The sequence below is a fragment of the Anabrus simplex genome, chromosome 1 (genome assembly GCF_040414725.1).
Source record: "Anabrus simplex isolate iqAnaSimp1 chromosome 1, ASM4041472v1, whole genome shotgun sequence".
Lineage (NCBI taxonomy): Eukaryota > Metazoa > Arthropoda > Insecta > Orthoptera > Tettigoniidae > Anabrus > Anabrus simplex.
This window is the reverse complement of record NC_090265.1, coordinates 1523118384-1523136032: the sequence shown is the minus strand read 5'-3', so window position 1 is coordinate 1523136032 and position 17649 is coordinate 1523118384. Positions and strand designations below refer to the sequence as shown.

The window sequence follows — 17649 nt, the reverse complement described above, 5'->3', positions numbered from 1 at the left end:
CGAAGAATGTATATTTACATTAAGTGGGCTAGATAAAGGGCCAGGAATGTAAAGTTTCAGTTCAATGTTAGTGTGTGTAAAATTATTAAAATGTTAAAATTTTAAAATTTGAAATTTACTATGTGTAAATCTAAAAAGTGCATTGGATTACCTTTCAAAGCTGGCATGAAAACCAGTAGGATGCAGGGCTAAACTGGACAGGGCCTGTGCTCCTTGTCCAGTTTAGCAAACTACAAGGCTGAGATGAGTACCCATTAACATACATTTGTAGATTGCTATCGTTAGCGGGAGGAAATCATATTCTTTCATTATGGTAACTTAATTGTGAAATGAACCGTTTCCGGATTGTATAAATTCAAAGATGGATAGACAAAGGGACAAATTAATATGTACATATATGATCAAGCACTCATCATAATTTTGATTATTTAATAGAGTAGAGTAGGGTTGATTTGTTTATTCAAGTGCTTGAATTGTTTGAAATTATATGGAGCACGTTTCACGTAAAGATAAGATTAATATTCAAGTGCTCAAATGTGTTTTCCGTTATCGGAAACTTTATAGATATTAAGGCATGTTGTAAGAGTATCCAGAGGTAGAGGGTTGCCGAGTGATTTTTGTTCTTGTGGGGCGGAATAAGGTCCATTGAATTGTCTGTAAATATCGATGATTATTCGTGCAGCGAAGTCGCCAGTGGACAGAAACGTAATAATCAGTAGAAGTATCGGAGTGATAAATGAACATGGGTAATGTGTAAATGCGTGTTTATTGCAATGCTTTGTGAATAATAGCATGGGCCTAAGTTAATGGTATGATTGCAAGTTAAAGTAATTTCAATGTGGAGATAACATGTGGCGTGAATGTTTTGATTCGGGCAGTAAATAGGATTTTAACCTTAATTGTTGATTTAACGTTTTTTTGGACTCCATAATAATCATAAATATGTGTTTAGAAGTGATAGAGGCCCGTGTATAGTCTGGTCATGATATGTTGAAAGCCCAGAGTGGTTTGAGCCCATTTTTGAGATCGGAAGTCGTGCGGTACGAAAATCCGGCATGAGGTGAGAATTGAGCCGTACTGTTTTTGATGATGAAATAGATAAATTTCAATGCCTACGTCGATATAATATGAAGATTCGGTGTCATGAGTGGCAGGAGTCCACGCACCAAAGATTAATGAATGAATTAAATGTTTGAAGAGTTCCAGTGAAAAAATGGACTTAAAAACGTAAATGGAAGGAATAATTTAGCACTTGCAGAGATTGGATGTATTTGCCCAGCTGCGAGGTGCCATGGGATTTGATATTTGTCCTGAAAGGACATGGTGTTCCCCTGAATTAACGACAGTACGAAAATAAGGTTGCGGGTTCGATTACCATTATGATGGCCCGACCGATGTGAAATCGGATCTGGGTGGTTCATATTTGGGAGTTAACATATGTGACTAAGTTCTAAAGATGGGAAATAAATCATAAATTTTCGAAATAATAATAATAATAATAATAATAATAATAATAATAATAATAATCCAAGTAAATCATGTCTTAATTGATTAAGTGCCAAACTAGACCGGAATTGCAAAAGGGGTTGTGTTAAACATAATAATAGTCGACTGCCACATATCAGTTGAAATTAAAATATAAAATTTTGAAATAATAATAAATATTTGAAGAGGCAGAAGAAGAATTTTTTTTTCTTTTCTTTTTTTTTTTTTTTTTTTCTTCTGAAGATAATAATGATGGTGGGAGTTGAAATGAAAATATTGAAATTTTCAAACTACTTTAATAATAATAATAATAATAATAATAATAATAATAATAATAATAGAAGAATCAGAAGAAGAAGAAGAAGAAGAAGAAGAACCTACTTTTTTATTTCAGATGATAATAATAAGAGTGAGTTGAAATATTAGAGCGAGGATGATTACGGCTTACGATAATCATGATCTCCACTATAAATAATAATAATATTTTATTTTTTATTTTTTTTAATTATTTCGGATGATGATGAATGATACTGGGGAAGTCAGCTGGCGAAATAACATAATAATGTCAAGTTGTTGTAAATAATAAGTTAATATTTGTAATATGAAGGCAAATCCCTACATCTGGACCATTAGGTTAGAGTCGCTTTGTCGTTTCCTTCAGTTAACGATTAGCATATCTTGGTTAGGAACCCGGATAGAGTTTGTAGTGTCCCGGGTTGGTCTCATCTCAATAAAAGTGGAGGCGATGACATGGGTCATGTGACCAACAGGTCCATGACCATCAATGGTCATTGTGTTAACAAGGGTAAATATGATACCTTCAGATATCAACGGTTCCACCATCCAAATGGAGGGGTGGTCAAAAGTGTCAAATATTGTGTAAAAAGTTTCAGGAATAATTTGCCAATACCTGCAAATTAAGGATCAACAGATTTTGGTTGTGTGAAAAAAATTATTTTGTTTACTTAAATAAAATGCTCCTTTAGCATTTGCAAGGAAACAGTTCCAGGTTCTTATTCTTGTAGAAAAGTAAACCTTTGGTGACCGTTTAAATATCCGTCCCCACTCCTAGGACGGAGCCTTCATATTTTTCCCTTAGATCTGATTTAATATATTGTTTTTTAGGTGTTTTGATGATGAGCCTTAAAGTTAATGATTAGAGTGTCCTGTTCAACCCTCTAGTACTAATTGGGTGGCGCCCATACATTTAATTGGAGATCTTATATCTTCATAAATTTTTTTATTGTTTATTAGTTGCGATAGATTCGGACCATAACACCCCCTGAGTTGAATGCTGGTTGGGACTAAGGCTTTGAGCGGGTACAGTACTACCGAGCTCGATAGCTGCAGTCGCTTAAGTGCGGCCAGTATCCAGTTTTCGGGAGATAGCAGGTTCGAACCCCACTGTCAGCAGTCCTGAAAATGGTTTTCCGTGGTTTCCCATTTTCACACCAGGCAAATGCTGGGGCTGTACCTTAATTAAGGCCACGGCCGCTTCCTTCCCACTCCTAGCCCTTCCCTCTCCCATCGTCGCCATAAGACCTATCTATGTCGGAGCAACATAAAGCAACTAGCAAAAAAAAAAAAAAATTGGAACTACCATGAGACAAATTGAGCACAGTCCTCATTTCTCCTTAGAACACAGGTCCTAGAAAACTACTGTGAATTTTGACTGTAGTGATTGTTGTTTTAAGCATTATATCAACAATATCAGCCCCTTACAACATTAGCTAAAGGCAGAAGTGGCAGACTTCAGTTGCACAATCAGTCATTAGCCTTCTGTTCCAAAGATAGCAGATTTTATCTTGACTGAGGTCAGTGGCATTTAAGGGTGTTTAAATGCAATAACTCCTTGTGTCATTGGTTCCAACATTTTAAAGAACTCCCACAAAACCAAAAAATTCTAACAGCGCAACAACATCTCTTAACATCTGTAGCAACCAAAGGGATATTAAATAACATTATTAATCTAAAGTCATATAGAGATAGATAGTAACATGAAAAGGAACCCATGATAGGATAAATGTATACAATGACTGGTGAATTTGGAAACAAGAGACAAGGACAAATATGAAAATACAAAAGGACTAGAACAGTCTTCAAATCTTCATATACTGTCATTTTCAAATAAATCAGTTCCATTTCTTACTACTCTTTGTCTAATGCTTTTGCCACTAAGAATGAATTTTGAATATACCATTCCCTCCATATAAAAGGAAAACATCCACCTTGATTTTCCATTTGCTGCAGTCCTGCTAGATTTTCTTTCATCATGGGAAGACAGTGATTTCCATATTGCTTATACTGAGTATTAAAACAGTCTATAACTGTGGAGGTTTTCAGTCTATTGAAATTGTTGTAGGATTAATAAAATTAAAAAATACCTGAAAAAGAAAACTTTTCATAAATGCGTATAACTGAAAAAATATAACTTAATTATTTTTTAAAGAAAAGAGAATATCAAACAAGTAGCTGGAAATTTCATCCTGTGTAAATGATCTTATCCAAGAAAAGTTGGATCACTATCTGCCTGTTATCAGCTCTTTTTTTTTTTTTCCTCCCCATTCTGAGGTTAGGTGACAAGGGATCATCTACTCACACAAGCTGTGCATGTTAAGGTCCTCATTTTAAATGCGCTGATAGATACAGCAGTACCTGAATAATGTTAGCAGTGTCGTAAATGGTTTGAGAATGATTATGGCAAACACACTGTGCCACAGAGTCACTTCATCTGTCCGTATAGTCCGGGTTTGACTAGAGCACTCGGTATCGGCAATGAATTTTCACCCCTTTTTAAAATGCCGATGGCAAATTAATTCCTTTGATGTGTAGAGTTATCTGAAGGCGTTCTTCACAAATCCTGACAAAATTTACTGTTTGCATACTGCTTTTGAAAATCCATGTTTTGTTACAGCACAAACGATACCAAGAATAGAAGACTGCATTTCTTCATGTCACTGTTTCACTGACTGGTGAAACCATTCTGATGATGGATCCATTTCTCCAACTATGTGCTCATAGTATACTAGGTGCACACAGTCCCCAAACATTTTACAATTTGCTTTACGTCGCACCGACACACAGGTCTTATGGCAACGATGGGGTGGAAAGGGCTAGGTGTAGGAAGGTAGCGGCCGTGGCCTGAATTAAGGTACAACCCCAGCATTTGTCTGGTGTGAAAATGGGAAACCACAGAATACCATCTTCAGGGTTGCCAACAGTGGAGTTTGAACCCACTATCTCCTGAATGCGAGCTCACAGTTGCATGACCCTAACTGCACGGCCACTTGCTCCATCCTTCTTTGTATATTTACTTCAGAGCTACTGTAAGAGTGTTTGACTGTATGTCATTTTGGCTTAGGAAATAATATATTTCCAAATAGAAGGGAGCCAATGGCCATAGCCGTGTTGAAACACCAGAACCCGTGAGATCTTCAAAGTTAAAAAACATTGGGCGTGGTCAAGTTGTGGATGGGTTGCCACGCGCTGTTAGTGGGGTGGGGGAGAGGTAAGGGAATGGAAGAGCGGAAAGGAACCGACTACCCTAACGTACGTAAACTCCAGCTCAAGCACACCTCTGCGGAGGATCAGACCTGCCTTCGGGCAGAATACACCCTTACCTTACTTAAATAGAAGGGGATAAATAGATTGCATATTGTATGAATAGAAGATGTTCATTAAAAAGTGACATACAGAAAAAAGCTTTGTACCAGTATACTTTTGTTTAGTTGCTAGTGCAGTTAACTATGATTTGGAAAAGAAAATGCACAAATAGCATACATAAATATTGAGAACTATTCCTTCTTTTCTGTATTAATTTCATCATATTCGTGACACCGTGAACCATTTTGAAATCACTGTTCCAGGCACCATCTCCTATGATACCAAAGATTGAACCTGAAGTTATGATGGAAGACTCTCTTGATGGTGGACCTCCATCTGTAGGGTCAGGTGATACTCCAGCCCCTGTCATGAATGTGACACCTGTCTCAGCAAAAAAGGTTAATACTCATTTTGCTTATGTATATGCTGTTAACAATTATATTATTTATTATAACTTCACTATATAATTGAATATTTTTCAGAAATCTTCTGGCAAGAAGTTGGTTACTGGATACATTTTGTATTCCAGTGATGTACGACGCACTGTAGCTGCCAACCATCCTGACTCTAGTTTTGGAGAGATCAGTCGAATAGTTGGGAATGAGGTGAGTTTAATTATAATAAAGTGGAAGTTACTTAACTAGCTCCAGAATTGTACAATCCATATGGAATGTGTTTTTAGTATTATTTTTCTGCATTGTCTCAGCTTGAAAATCAGTACGGTATTGTGGTTTGGCATCTCATGTTTTAATAATAATAATAATAATAATAATAATAATAATAAACCATTGTAGTTAATAAGAACTTGGTTGTAGATATATGGGAAAAAGAACAACTACCAGAGGACTGGAAGCTAGCCTTGATCCATCCTTTACACAAGAAAGGAAATATAAGAGATGTGAACAATTACCGTGGAATTTCTCTTCTGCCAGTAGCCTACAAAATCCTGTCACTATCCATCCTTGAAAGACTAGAACAGCAAATTGAGCACAAACTCGGGGAATACCAAGCAGGTTTTCGGAAAGGCCGATCAAATGCAGAACAAATACTTAACCTAAAAACCATAATAAGATACCATATGCTGAGAGGTCGAACCTATGTATCTACATTTGTAGACTTCAGGAAAGCATACGACTCCATCGACTGTGATGTGTTGCTTAACATCCGTGCAGAAATGGGAGTCGATGAGAAACTGCTGGCGATAATAAGGGCAACACTAACTAATACCAAATCCAAAGTAAAATTCCAAGGATGTCTCTCTGAAGCCTTTGAGATCAAGACAGGCGTTCGACAGGGAGATGGGCTGTCACCTCTTTTGTTCAACTGCGTACTTGAGAAGGTAATACAGGAGTGGCGAAAGACGTTAAAAGAAAGAAACCTTTACAAACCCGTAAGGATTGGGACAAAGAAAAATGGAGTGGAAATAGATTGCTTAGCGTTCGCTGATGATATAGCCCTTATGGCAGAAAATTTCGAAAGTGCAGCAGAACAGATCAATGTGTTGAAGGAAGTAGCAGAACTAACAGGTTTACAAATTTCCTTTCAAAAGACAGAAGTAATGTCAAATATCAAAGATGATACGGCACAACTAAACACCAAATATGGAATGATAAACCGTGTTAGTAAATTTAAATACCTTGGAGAATGGATTCAGCAAAATGGACTTGACAAAGAGGCCATAGCAGCAAGAATCAAGAAAATGAAAGTCACTTTCCAAACCACCCGCAACATTTACAACAAAAAGTGCTTTTCCCTGAACACAAAAATTCGTCACTACAACACTGTCATCAAACCAGTATCACTGTATGCATCTGAATGCCTTATCCTGTCCGAGAAATGTTTGCTTGCGGATTTAGAGAGGAAAGAAAGAAAGATCTTACACACCATACTTGGTCCAAACTACAAAAATGGCATCTACATTAGAAAATCCAGGCAAGAAATATACTCTAAGATAGAGAAGATCACGGACACAATGCGTAAAGGCAGAGTTCGCTTCTACGGTCATATACGACGGATGATCGACTCTCGATGGACGAAGCGTATCTTCAGTATATTTGACGCAAAACCAAAAACGGCAATGCCATGGTACGTTAATGTCAAGAAAGATCTTAAAGAACTGGGTCTACAAGCAGAAGATGCACAAGACCGAAATCTTTTCAGAGCAGCCATCAAGGCTTTTGGGACTTTCCGGGACGAAAAACGGGCAACTGGTGCTAAATGGACAGAAGAACGTCATGCTAAACACAGTGAGCTAATGAAGACGATGTGGATCAAGCGAAAGACGAACAAATGCCAGAATGTAAAGTGAGGCTTATCGTGGTCCTTAGTTGGCCGATTAGCGAAGTTGAATGAATGAATGAATAATAATAATAATGTTATTGGACTTGCATCCCACTAACTACTTTTATGGTTTTTAGAGATGCTGAGGTGCCGTAATTTAGTCCCGCAGGAGTTCTTTTATGTGTCGATAAATTCTCATGTTTTTCTCAGTAGCAGGAATGTTAAACATATGGCCCACAGGCCCGCAAAGGCATTCTATATGGGCCCCTGGCTGAGTTTTTATAATGTGCCTATGATTCAGTTTAGGTGTTTTGTAGATACCAAAAAACCTAGTTAATAAGAACTTGGTTGTAACTTACTGACACATCATAAAGATAAGGAAGAACTTTTCTCTGCTCATTGTTCACTAAGGTACCATTGGTCTAATTCACTTGAGCATGAAGTATACAAACCGGAGACAGTTGCATCCAAAAACTGGAGCAGGTTTTTATCTCGACCTCATTACTGTCTCCTTTCATAATCATTTTGTTTCCTCCACAGTGATTGAAAAACAGCAGCTGATTCATTCACTCCTCGACTGGGGAAAGGAAACTCCTTCAACATCAAATCAATTAAGCACTTCGGTTTTTAGATATTTTCAAACTGTATGTACTAATCTAACAACATTCATCACCAGCAAATTTACTACATGTGTTTGTAGACACCACAAACTCCAGCAAACTTAGCAGAAGTTGCACAATGCGGAACTCCCATTGACTTGTATCCAGAAAGCACATTGAACTTGTGTGTAAGGAATAGAACAAAAATATCACAACCAGAGAGTACACAGAAGTACCATGAATTTTACTGTGTATTTTATTTAAAAAATTACAAGTTAGAAATTCACAGAATGTTTTTGTTCATGTAAAACCATACTAATAATGAACACTGAAAATCTGGGGATTTCTAGGGACAAGTGATTAAATCCAGGGACAAGACATAAAATTTGGGGACTGTTACAGGAAAACAGACACATCTGATAACCTTACCTTTGATCATAAATTTTCCTTTAAAACATCCATTTTATGAGTGGGCAAACAATGAGAAATAAGCTTGTAGTTTTACATGACTGTCAATATTGTAATCACAGTCATATGTTTTGAATTCTTTTTTCTTAGTTTCATTACTGCTTCATCAGAATGAGAAGTTTTTCTCTAAAACTGTTTTGTTCTGAAATATCTAGCAGTTACTATGATGCATTGTCTTCATGCCTTTAAAATTGGCTGTGGCTTATAGTATTTTCCTTATCTAAGAACTTTCATGTTAAAAATTCTCCACGATTTAATTGTTAGATTATAAGAACACCATGGTTATTAGCATTTCCTTTACATTATGAATGTTGTCTAGTGGCGGAACTTGCCTGCTCATGAGAAGCAGACTTGGGAAGAAAAGGCTGCGAAGGTAAATGAAGAAACAGCTGCTAAACAAGCAGAGGCTGAAGCATGTCCAAGCCCAGCTCCTTCCATGTCCGGTGTTAGTGGAGGGACAGCAGTTCTGAATGATGTTGTATATGAATGTTGCTGGGAAAACTGTGATTGGCAGTTTGAAGATATTACTGATTGTATTGATCACAGTATCCATGAAACTAATGGACATGTGCAGATGTACTTTGCTGCAATTCCGCCATCAGGTTTGTTTCACAGTATTTATCCTTATTTACAAAAATATTGATGAAATATTGAGAAATATTTGATAAAATGTTGATCTTGTTATTCTCAGATTGTGAGTTCCAGTGTCAGTGGAGAGGCTGCACAAGAGTGAAAAAAGGGGCATCCCCTTTCCCTAATGTCCAACGACTGGCTCGACATATTAAGGAAGTTCATATTCAGAAGGGCAATGGGCGTGTCATCCCTGTTCATGAGAGAAGCAGGTAATTTGTGCTATCTTATTAGCTTTCAATCTTCATTCATCCATCAATTTCTTACAAATACAAATTGTTTCAAAAAGGGTTTTTCATAAGAACTAATGTTCATAGAAAAATGTATACTGAGAAAAAAAATTGAACAAAACAAATAATTCTGTTATACAAAAAATAAATCATGGGAAGATTTTGGAAATAATGTAACCTGAATAAACAAGGTCAGGCAGCTGAGAAACCTTTCAAAATTATAATAAAGCATCTTAGTAAGGGAGGGAAAAGGGGAATGAATATCATCTCAAGTAAATCAGATTAATTCATTCTAGATCCTTGTGAATCACTAGACAGGTGGAAGGAATATTTAGAAGGAAATTAGTAGTCATGAAAAATAGAGTTCATTGGGAGGAAAACAATTATGACATAGAAATTATTTGTAAGAAGTAAAGAAGGTGTAAATAACCTAGTGTCATAAACCAGCAGGTATAGATGAAATTAGACCAAAAATGGTGAAATTTAGTGCAAAGGCAGGAATGAAATGGTTCCATTGAGTAATAGGATTAGCGGAGAATACAAGTAAGTGACCCTCTGATTGTATGAAACCAGTTATTGCACCTGTCTGTAAGCAAGCAAATGGAAATAATTGCAGTGACTATTGAGGTATTTCTTTCATTATACCAGTAACAAGTGTGTTTTTAAACTGATTGCATATTCATGCACATCCATCAACTATCCATCTATCCGTTCTTTAACTCATCACTTAATTTCACCAGTGTGTTCTTGTTTCCAGTGCACTTCCAGCACTGTGTGTATTTGCACTTGCATCATTTCAATCAATCTCAGAAGCCAGTGAAGCAGATGGAACATGGCTGCCATCAGTTATTACATGGAAGCTATATGTTGCTAGAAAGCTTACTAAAGATTCTTTAGATTGAAATGAAAGTTCTGTTTGCCATATGACTATAACGATCTACTATTTAGAGGTTGTCAGAAGCATGCAAACATACACATTCCACTTCAGGCTCTCAAGTTCACTGGAAATCATATGAATGTATTTAGCATAATAGGACTAGCATTCCTGAATTAATTAGTGGCCATATATTTTAACCTATTTCGGTATAATATGGACATGTGACCAACCATTTACATTTGTTCTTCAATATATTGTGACGCTGTTCACCGTGCTGATTATGGGCCGAAATTAGCAAACTGGTCTGGCCCCACCCACACGCGACCTACATCGCAGCTAGACAATTGGCTGCTGTTTACACGTCTACTTGAAGGAGGAGGGGCTTATAGTGGGATGTGACAGCCTCTCTGGGAGTCTCTGGCAGTTAACAGAAACCTTGACAATTGGGGGCCGAGAAGCTTCTGGGCATATCTGGCTTCCTGACTGTTCTTTAACCACTGGCTCCCCCTATTTTGGCAGGCCAGACAAGTCTGAGGAGTGCAGTCCGTTCAGTCTGAGAGTGAGTGCTGTCGAGGAGTGCCTCTGTGAAACAGTGACAGTTCTAAGTTAAGGAGGCAGCCTGTGTGTCAGTCTCTGTGACTGTTCTGTCGTGGAACTGTGTTCTTTCTGTCTGTCTGTTGTGAAGTGAATATTGTGTCTGGTGCAGCACGGGAGGTTTGACTTGGGATCAGCAAGATACAGTAAACAAAGGCTGTTGGGAGTAAACAGATAGTGTATGTCATACAGGAAGCTTGTGCACAGGCTGTGAATTGTGTGGCTGTGACTGCGAGAATAACTGTGGAACTGACTTAGACTGTCAGTAACAGTTGTGGAAGAATGAATGTGATTTGTGTTAGTCTGTAAGTGATAGTGTGAACAGTTTTGTGACTGGTAGTGAGAACAGACACAGAGTGCAAACAAGTTTAACAGTTTTACATTGGGTTTAAAAACAACACCCAGGCATTTGACAGGGTATGAGGAATAGTGGAAAGTAAATTGGCTGAGAACCACAGTAGTGTGGTTTCCAACTACAGACGAACTGTCAGAATGTCAGAATCAAAGTTTCATTATGCCTCAAGTAATTGAATAATGTTACAAGAGGAATAGATAGTTGAGCTTATGCTTCATAGTTCTATGGAAGGCAAATGGCAGAGCCCAGAGAAAAATGTTGGCATACAGAGGGATTATGAGTCAAGGAATAGGTTACTACAGGAAATCAAAGGCATTTTCATTGACAATTAGGTCGCAGTAAGAACTGGTGGTAAAATGAGCTTTTGTTTTAAAGAAGTTACAATTGTTAGGACCAGGTGCTGTGGTGATGATTATTGTTTAAAGAGGAAGTACAACTGGGCAACTATTCTTTATTAACATTAATCAGAGGGAAGAAAGGAAGGGATCCAACACTTAAAATTAAGGTATCGGCCAAAGAAAGACGAGGTCCTTGAAGGGCATGAAAATGAAAGACTCTTTTGTCGTCTTCCTTAAATACTGGCACTGTCTCTCCTCTTCCCCATTCTCAGATTTTTAAAATTTTTTGTTAGCTCTCCAAGCTGCTCTGAATACACTTCCTGTCCAGTAGAGTCTGGCAGATTTCATCATGTCTCTGTTTATTCCACCACATCCAGTTGCTCTCCCAGCATTCATTTTCTTAAATGCTTGTGCGAGTTCTCCCTGGAATATCTTTTACCTCAAATAATGTATGGGTTTTTTCTCATCCTCTCTCTCTTCTTCACTTACCTTCCACTTGACATTCAAAAGCACTTTGAAATACTCTTTCCATCTCTTCTTTATGTCTTCCCACTCAACCAACAGCTTACCTTCCTTATTTTTTTTACTGCTACAACCTCTTTTCTCCCTCCTTTTTTGTTTATGGCTAGTCTGTTTCTTGCTATTTGCTCTCATATCATCTTTTAAATTGCTCATAAAGTTCTGCTTGCTTGTTGTTTAAAGGTGCCTAACATTGAAGGTCATCAGCCCCATAAAGTTCTCCTAGCATTTCTGTTTCTCTTCTCTCACTATCCTTTGACATGTCTTTCTTACTTCCTTATAACTTTGTCTAATCTGACTTTTCTTCTGTATCCACATTTCCCATGCTCTCTTCTTTTGTTTCACTGCTTCTCTAACTTTCTTGCTCAACCAAGGAATTTCTTTCTCCTTCCTCTTGACACTAATATAGCGACAAGTTTTACTGCACTCTCTATAAATACTTTCTTAAATTCATACCATTCTTCTTCCACTCCATGTAATTCCCTATTTGGGACTCTTCTCTGATTTCCTTTTCGAATTTCTCCTTGGTCTCTATCTCCTTCATTTTACACACTTTAATTCTTCTTTCTCTCCAAAATTCTTGATCCTTGGTAAGTTTCCTATCCTGAATTGGGCTGCAATCACTCTACGATACCCATCAAAGGTTTCACATGGAAACGCTGACACATCTAGAAGTTCTTTCCTTTTACTCCTCTCAGTCTGGAAATAATCTGTCACAGTCTTTGTTCTACTGTCACTCCAGACGTACCAAGTAATCATGGAATTCCCCTTCCTGAACCAATTATCGGATCATTTCTCTCACAAATATTCACAATTTCTTTGTCTATACCCAAATGGGCCAAACAACATCTCCACTCTTAGATGTGAAGCTTCCACGATCTGTTGAATTATTTAGTTGTTGTTCTTCTGGGTTGAACTGTGTTGTTGTTTTATGTACTTTATCTACAATTTGCTGACATTTCAAATACATTGCAATATTCTTTCCCAAGACAATTGAAATAACCCTACTTGATCTGAGGTAATCAATCTCCCCAGGAAGCTGAAATCAACTATGAAAGTGGTTGTTGTGTCTTGCCTTTAAATAGCCTCCTCTCCCTCCAGCTTATGTAAGCCCGTGCGGGACCTCCTGAAGCATTTGGAACTTACATGTCACTCGGCAGATAGCTAGGAGTTACATATCATGAGGGTTCGTCCTGTTTTTCCATGCTCTGACCTCCATGTTGTAATCTGTGTATAATATGCATCCTAGAATTGCTGATTTTATAGCCTTCCTGTAAATTCATATTGTTCTGGTGTTTCTTAATTTCAGTATCCTCTCAGATTTTTCTTGTGAGATTCCAGGAAGTAGCTGCATCTGGTCTTTAAACCCCTGGTCAAAACCAGAAAATGAGCCTGGGTGGCTCCAGCGACCCCAAAAAATAACTGGGATAAGCTGAAAAACATTTATTTCAGTAAATAGCTGCTAAAATCTTGGTTCACTCAAATGAAATTTTGTGCGTTGATTTGCTGGAATGTTTGGCTACTGCTGAAATTTCCATGTCTTGATTCTTGGTATGATGGGTATGTTCTTTAAGTGGAAATCAGATGCTTTATTGTCACCTACATAGCAGGTACTGCTGCTATGTTCAAGGGCCTGTGATTTTGTGTCTTTGACTGGTGGCAGATAACGGATTAATTTGTAATATGGTTTGTACGTTGTCTTGATGTCTTTCTCTTTTTCAAGGTGTTGTGCATTCGATATTGCTATAGTCCTAGTAATTGGTGATCTTAGAACAGCTTGCTTTTGTGATGGGTGGTGGTGGAATGAGGTGTTCAGGTACCTATCTATATGTGTGCAAGTTTCCTGTCTACTGCGTGGCTCAGAGTCCCATTGGTGTTCCATTTTATTAAGACATCCAGGAATGGTAATTTCCTCTCTATCTCAGTTTCCATGGTGAACTGCATATTCCCATGGATGGAGTTAAGATAGTCAAGAAATAACTTGCCACGTAGAAAGCTTCAGGATTGATGTTGCTAAAGTTTTCTGTTTGAATTGTTCCATATACTGTACATATTTGAAATTACTGGAGAGTGGAGTGATCCCATTGCAGCCCCTTCTGTTTGTTTGTAGAATTCCCTATTGAAATAAAAATACGTGGCATTAAGACGTTCTTTGGCCAATGTTGACAGGTCTTCTGGCAGTTTCTAGTCTAGTAGCAGAAATACTTCTGTTAGCAGCAGCTTAGTGAAAAGTGATGTGACATTAAAACTTACTAATAAATCTATGTTTCAGTGGATTGATCCTTGATGAGCTGGATTAAATGTCAGGAGTCCTTTATGTAAGTTTCAGTGTGTCCTACATACGATTGAAATTGTCTGACTAGATAAAGCAATATTGTATGTTGGAGACCCTAAAGTGCTTACAATAGTTCACAGCAGTATGCCTTCTTTATGGATTTTCAGTATGCCATAGAGTTTACGAGTTATTGGGTGTGAGGAAATTGAATTTTTGTGTATTTTGGCTAGAATACTGCAAGTTTTTACTAATCTGTGGAGATTTTTTTGATACTGTTTGGTAGGATTTCCTATTTTCTGTAGGAAGAGTCAGTGGATAATTGCTCCATTTTAAGTATGTAATCGATCTACGTCATTATTACTGTAGCATTGCCTTTGTCTGCAGGTAATGTTATCGTTTCTGTATCCTGGCAGTGTTTTCAGGGCATGAATTTCTTCCTTGATCAGATTAGATGGGGATGGCTTTGCAGTCCGTACTAGATGTGATATGTCCTGTCTGATCTCTTCTGCAGATTCGATAGGGGTGTCAGATGGTACTTCTTATTTTTCCCAATGGTATCCTATTTGGTGCTACTGTGTAGTTAAGCCCTTTTTCACCTAAATGATAGGTTCACTCTGACATTCTTCTCGTGTGTTTCAGGTGGTTTTGGTTTCTGTTTCTGTTTTTCTAGGAGGCGATGAAATTTCTTGTTTAGTTTGGCAGTGGCTAATTTAGTGTACTCTGAGATTGTGGGCTGCTGATGCTGTCTAACGTGATCCAGTCATTGAGGGGCAATGTGCTGGCAGTTTCCAAGTGTAGGCAAAATAGTAGGCTTGAGGTAATCCAGAATCTGTCTGGTGTCAGTAATCTTTTTCCTGAGAAGTTTTATCCTATTTTATGATGAATGAGGTCTGTCATCAGTTCTTCATCTAGTAATTTAATTTCACACATTTCAGTTTAATGGTGTCCCTGCAGTGCTACAAAATTCAATATCCTGATTGATATTTAAAAGTATTTGTTTCTTTTTATTTTATTATACAGTAGAAGTCCGCTATAGCGAGTACGGCATATAACGAGAACTCCGTTATAGCGACGACTTTTTTCTGTCCCTTCAAAATTCCTATATTAAACTGTGTATCGTCCTTCGGTTACAGCGAGAACCCTATCACGGACACATCCGTTATTGCGAGCGATTAAGTGCGCGCGATTTTTTCCGTTACCGATATTTATTCACCCCAGCGATGATATTGCATGCGATCAATTATCTTCGGCATCGTTTCCTCACTATGTGCACTAGCGATTTCTCTCATCAACATTCGAAGGCGATGTCAGAGTCGATTAGTAATACCCGTCGACAGCTGTTCCATAAAGAAAATTCGAAATGAAAGAGAACGTATTTTCATAATAAATGCGTAAATAACGTGTCCGATAACGGTTGTTAACTCGTTAAAAATTAAGACTGACTAAACGACCGCTTAATTTAGAGGCTAAATACTGCAATTAAGTAAGAACTAGCAGTTTCCCGCTGGCTCCGCTCGCAATGTACAAAGTATAGTGTTGTTCGTTACTATCCTCACGGATGTATTTGCAAAGTTTCGAGTTAATGAAATAAAGCACATGATCTGCTGTGGTAATACAATGTTATGTTATGTTATGTTATGTCAACAAAACACTTGAAAATACATCACACAAAGAAATTGAATTAAACGTTCCTTGGAACAACACTACGTGCCAAACTGTTAAAATGTCCTTCAAAGATCTTCATCATGGAGACAAATGTATTCATAACTTTTCTCAGAATCTACCAATTTAAGTAGTTATTACCTCAAAAGAAAGTGCTTGATCCACTGAGTGTTTTTAGACCAAAACAAGCTGCGTGCCTCCATTAGAACGAAAGATATGATTGCTTCAATGAGAAGAAATGTTGAAGAAATGAGACATCAAATTGAATGTGCACTCATAACTTTCCTCAGAATGAACCAATTTGAATAATTAAGAGCTGAAATGAAAGAGCTTGATCCACTGAGTGTTCTTAGGCCAAAACGAACTCCGTACCTCAATTAGAACCAAAGATATGATTGCTTCAGACAAAAAATTGAAAAATCTAATAATTTGAGGAAGGCGGAAGTTAAGTGATTTATAGTACCTGATGACAAATCTGTGCATGAATACCTTTCAGTTAAAAAAAAGGAATGAAGGAAATCGACCGGATAGAATGTTTTCATAGTTTTCATTAAAAAAATTAATATATAGATGGGATACACCTCAAGATATGGCAGAGTACATCACTGATTTCAGAGGATATTTCATATCTTCTCGCGTCTAGTTTCGGCTATTTACATGTACATTTTTCGCGAGGATGCGTTTCAAATATTGTTTTCATGATACACATACGGTTTGGTTAGGTTAGGTGACGCTGTTTGAAGAAGAAAGCTGAGGTGTTTGCCACAAAAATCTCTGGAATGATACTGTATTTCTTCGAATCCAAGATTTTTTTTTTCTCAGAATCTCCTGCGAAAACTCAAGGATTGTTGCATTTGCGGTCTAAGAGTAAGTTAATGGATACCACTGGCAATTACCGCGGTAACCACGCTGCTTCTTTTCACATGCGCACAGAACTCGTTGACAATCAACGACCGCCTCTTTACAATACATCGCTAGCCGCTACAACCAGTTGTACAGTGCATGTGTGTTTCTCAAATCTGCAGAAAGGCATCAAAACATGCGACCTTTCGAATTCTTAGAAAAACCATGGCTACTCAATGGCAGAGTTATAACGTCTATTGTACTTCACTCTTAGTAAAATTAAGGTTTATAGACAGCAGGAATATTTTTGTGGTGGAAAGTCATATTGTAAAGATACGTGAAAAAGGTATTGCCGGCAAATTTTCAACGGGTTCTAGTCGATATTATGATGCCAATTTTAAGTTAAGGGTTATTAAACACTCGGAAATGTAGAGTTATTGTGCAGCCGCAAGAAAATACAGCATAGGCCTAACTAAAGCCAATATTTGGCGTTAGCGTTAAGACAAAGAGCTAAAAAAATGCATTCAGTGGTCCGCAATAAGGATGCTTTAAAGAAGTCGAAGATGAAATTGTGAGGTATGTGCACGAAAAACGCAAGGGCGGAATGGCCATACCGTGGCGCAATAAACTCGTTCGTTGACTTTCAACGTCCGCGATTAGGCCCATATATCGCTAGCCGCTGAATTTGGCCAAATCTGGCAAGCGAGACGTGCGTGTAGCGGTAGCTGGTTATATCTGATGCTGCATAAAAGTAACAATTTTATAGACAGCAATGATAATTTCCTGATGGATCGTTGTATTGTTGAGACGCATTGAATAGGTATTGTAATCTATAATCTTCATTTCCGTATTGACGAATTACACAATTAAAAATAGGAAAGAATTTCCACC

The 17649-nt window shown here is 37.7% G+C and overlaps 1 protein-coding gene and 1 long non-coding RNA gene across 13 annotated transcripts in view; one reads left to right on the top strand and one right to left on the bottom strand.

Moving 5' to 3' along the window:
- LOC137497040 (uncharacterized) overlaps positions 1-17649 on the bottom strand; it is a 142272-nt gene that overhangs the window by 13943 nt on the left and 110680 nt on the right. The window lies entirely within an intron of this gene.
- The window catches only part of polybromo (protein), a 618289-nt gene that overhangs the window by 528413 nt on the left and 72227 nt on the right, over positions 1-17649 (top strand). For all 12 annotated transcript variants that reach the window (XR_010858640.2, XM_067138036.2, XM_067138039.2 and 9 more), the window contains 4 exons: positions 5352-5486; positions 5571-5693; positions 8755-9037; positions 9127-9277. Coding sequence is in view for 11 of the 12 variants with exons in the window: in XM_067138036.2 (XP_066994137.2) it covers positions 5352-5486; positions 5571-5693; positions 8755-9037; positions 9127-9277 (692 nt within the window). In the remaining variant the exon portion in view is untranslated. The remainder of the gene's footprint in view (positions 1-5351; positions 5487-5570; positions 5694-8754; positions 9038-9126; positions 9278-17649) is intronic.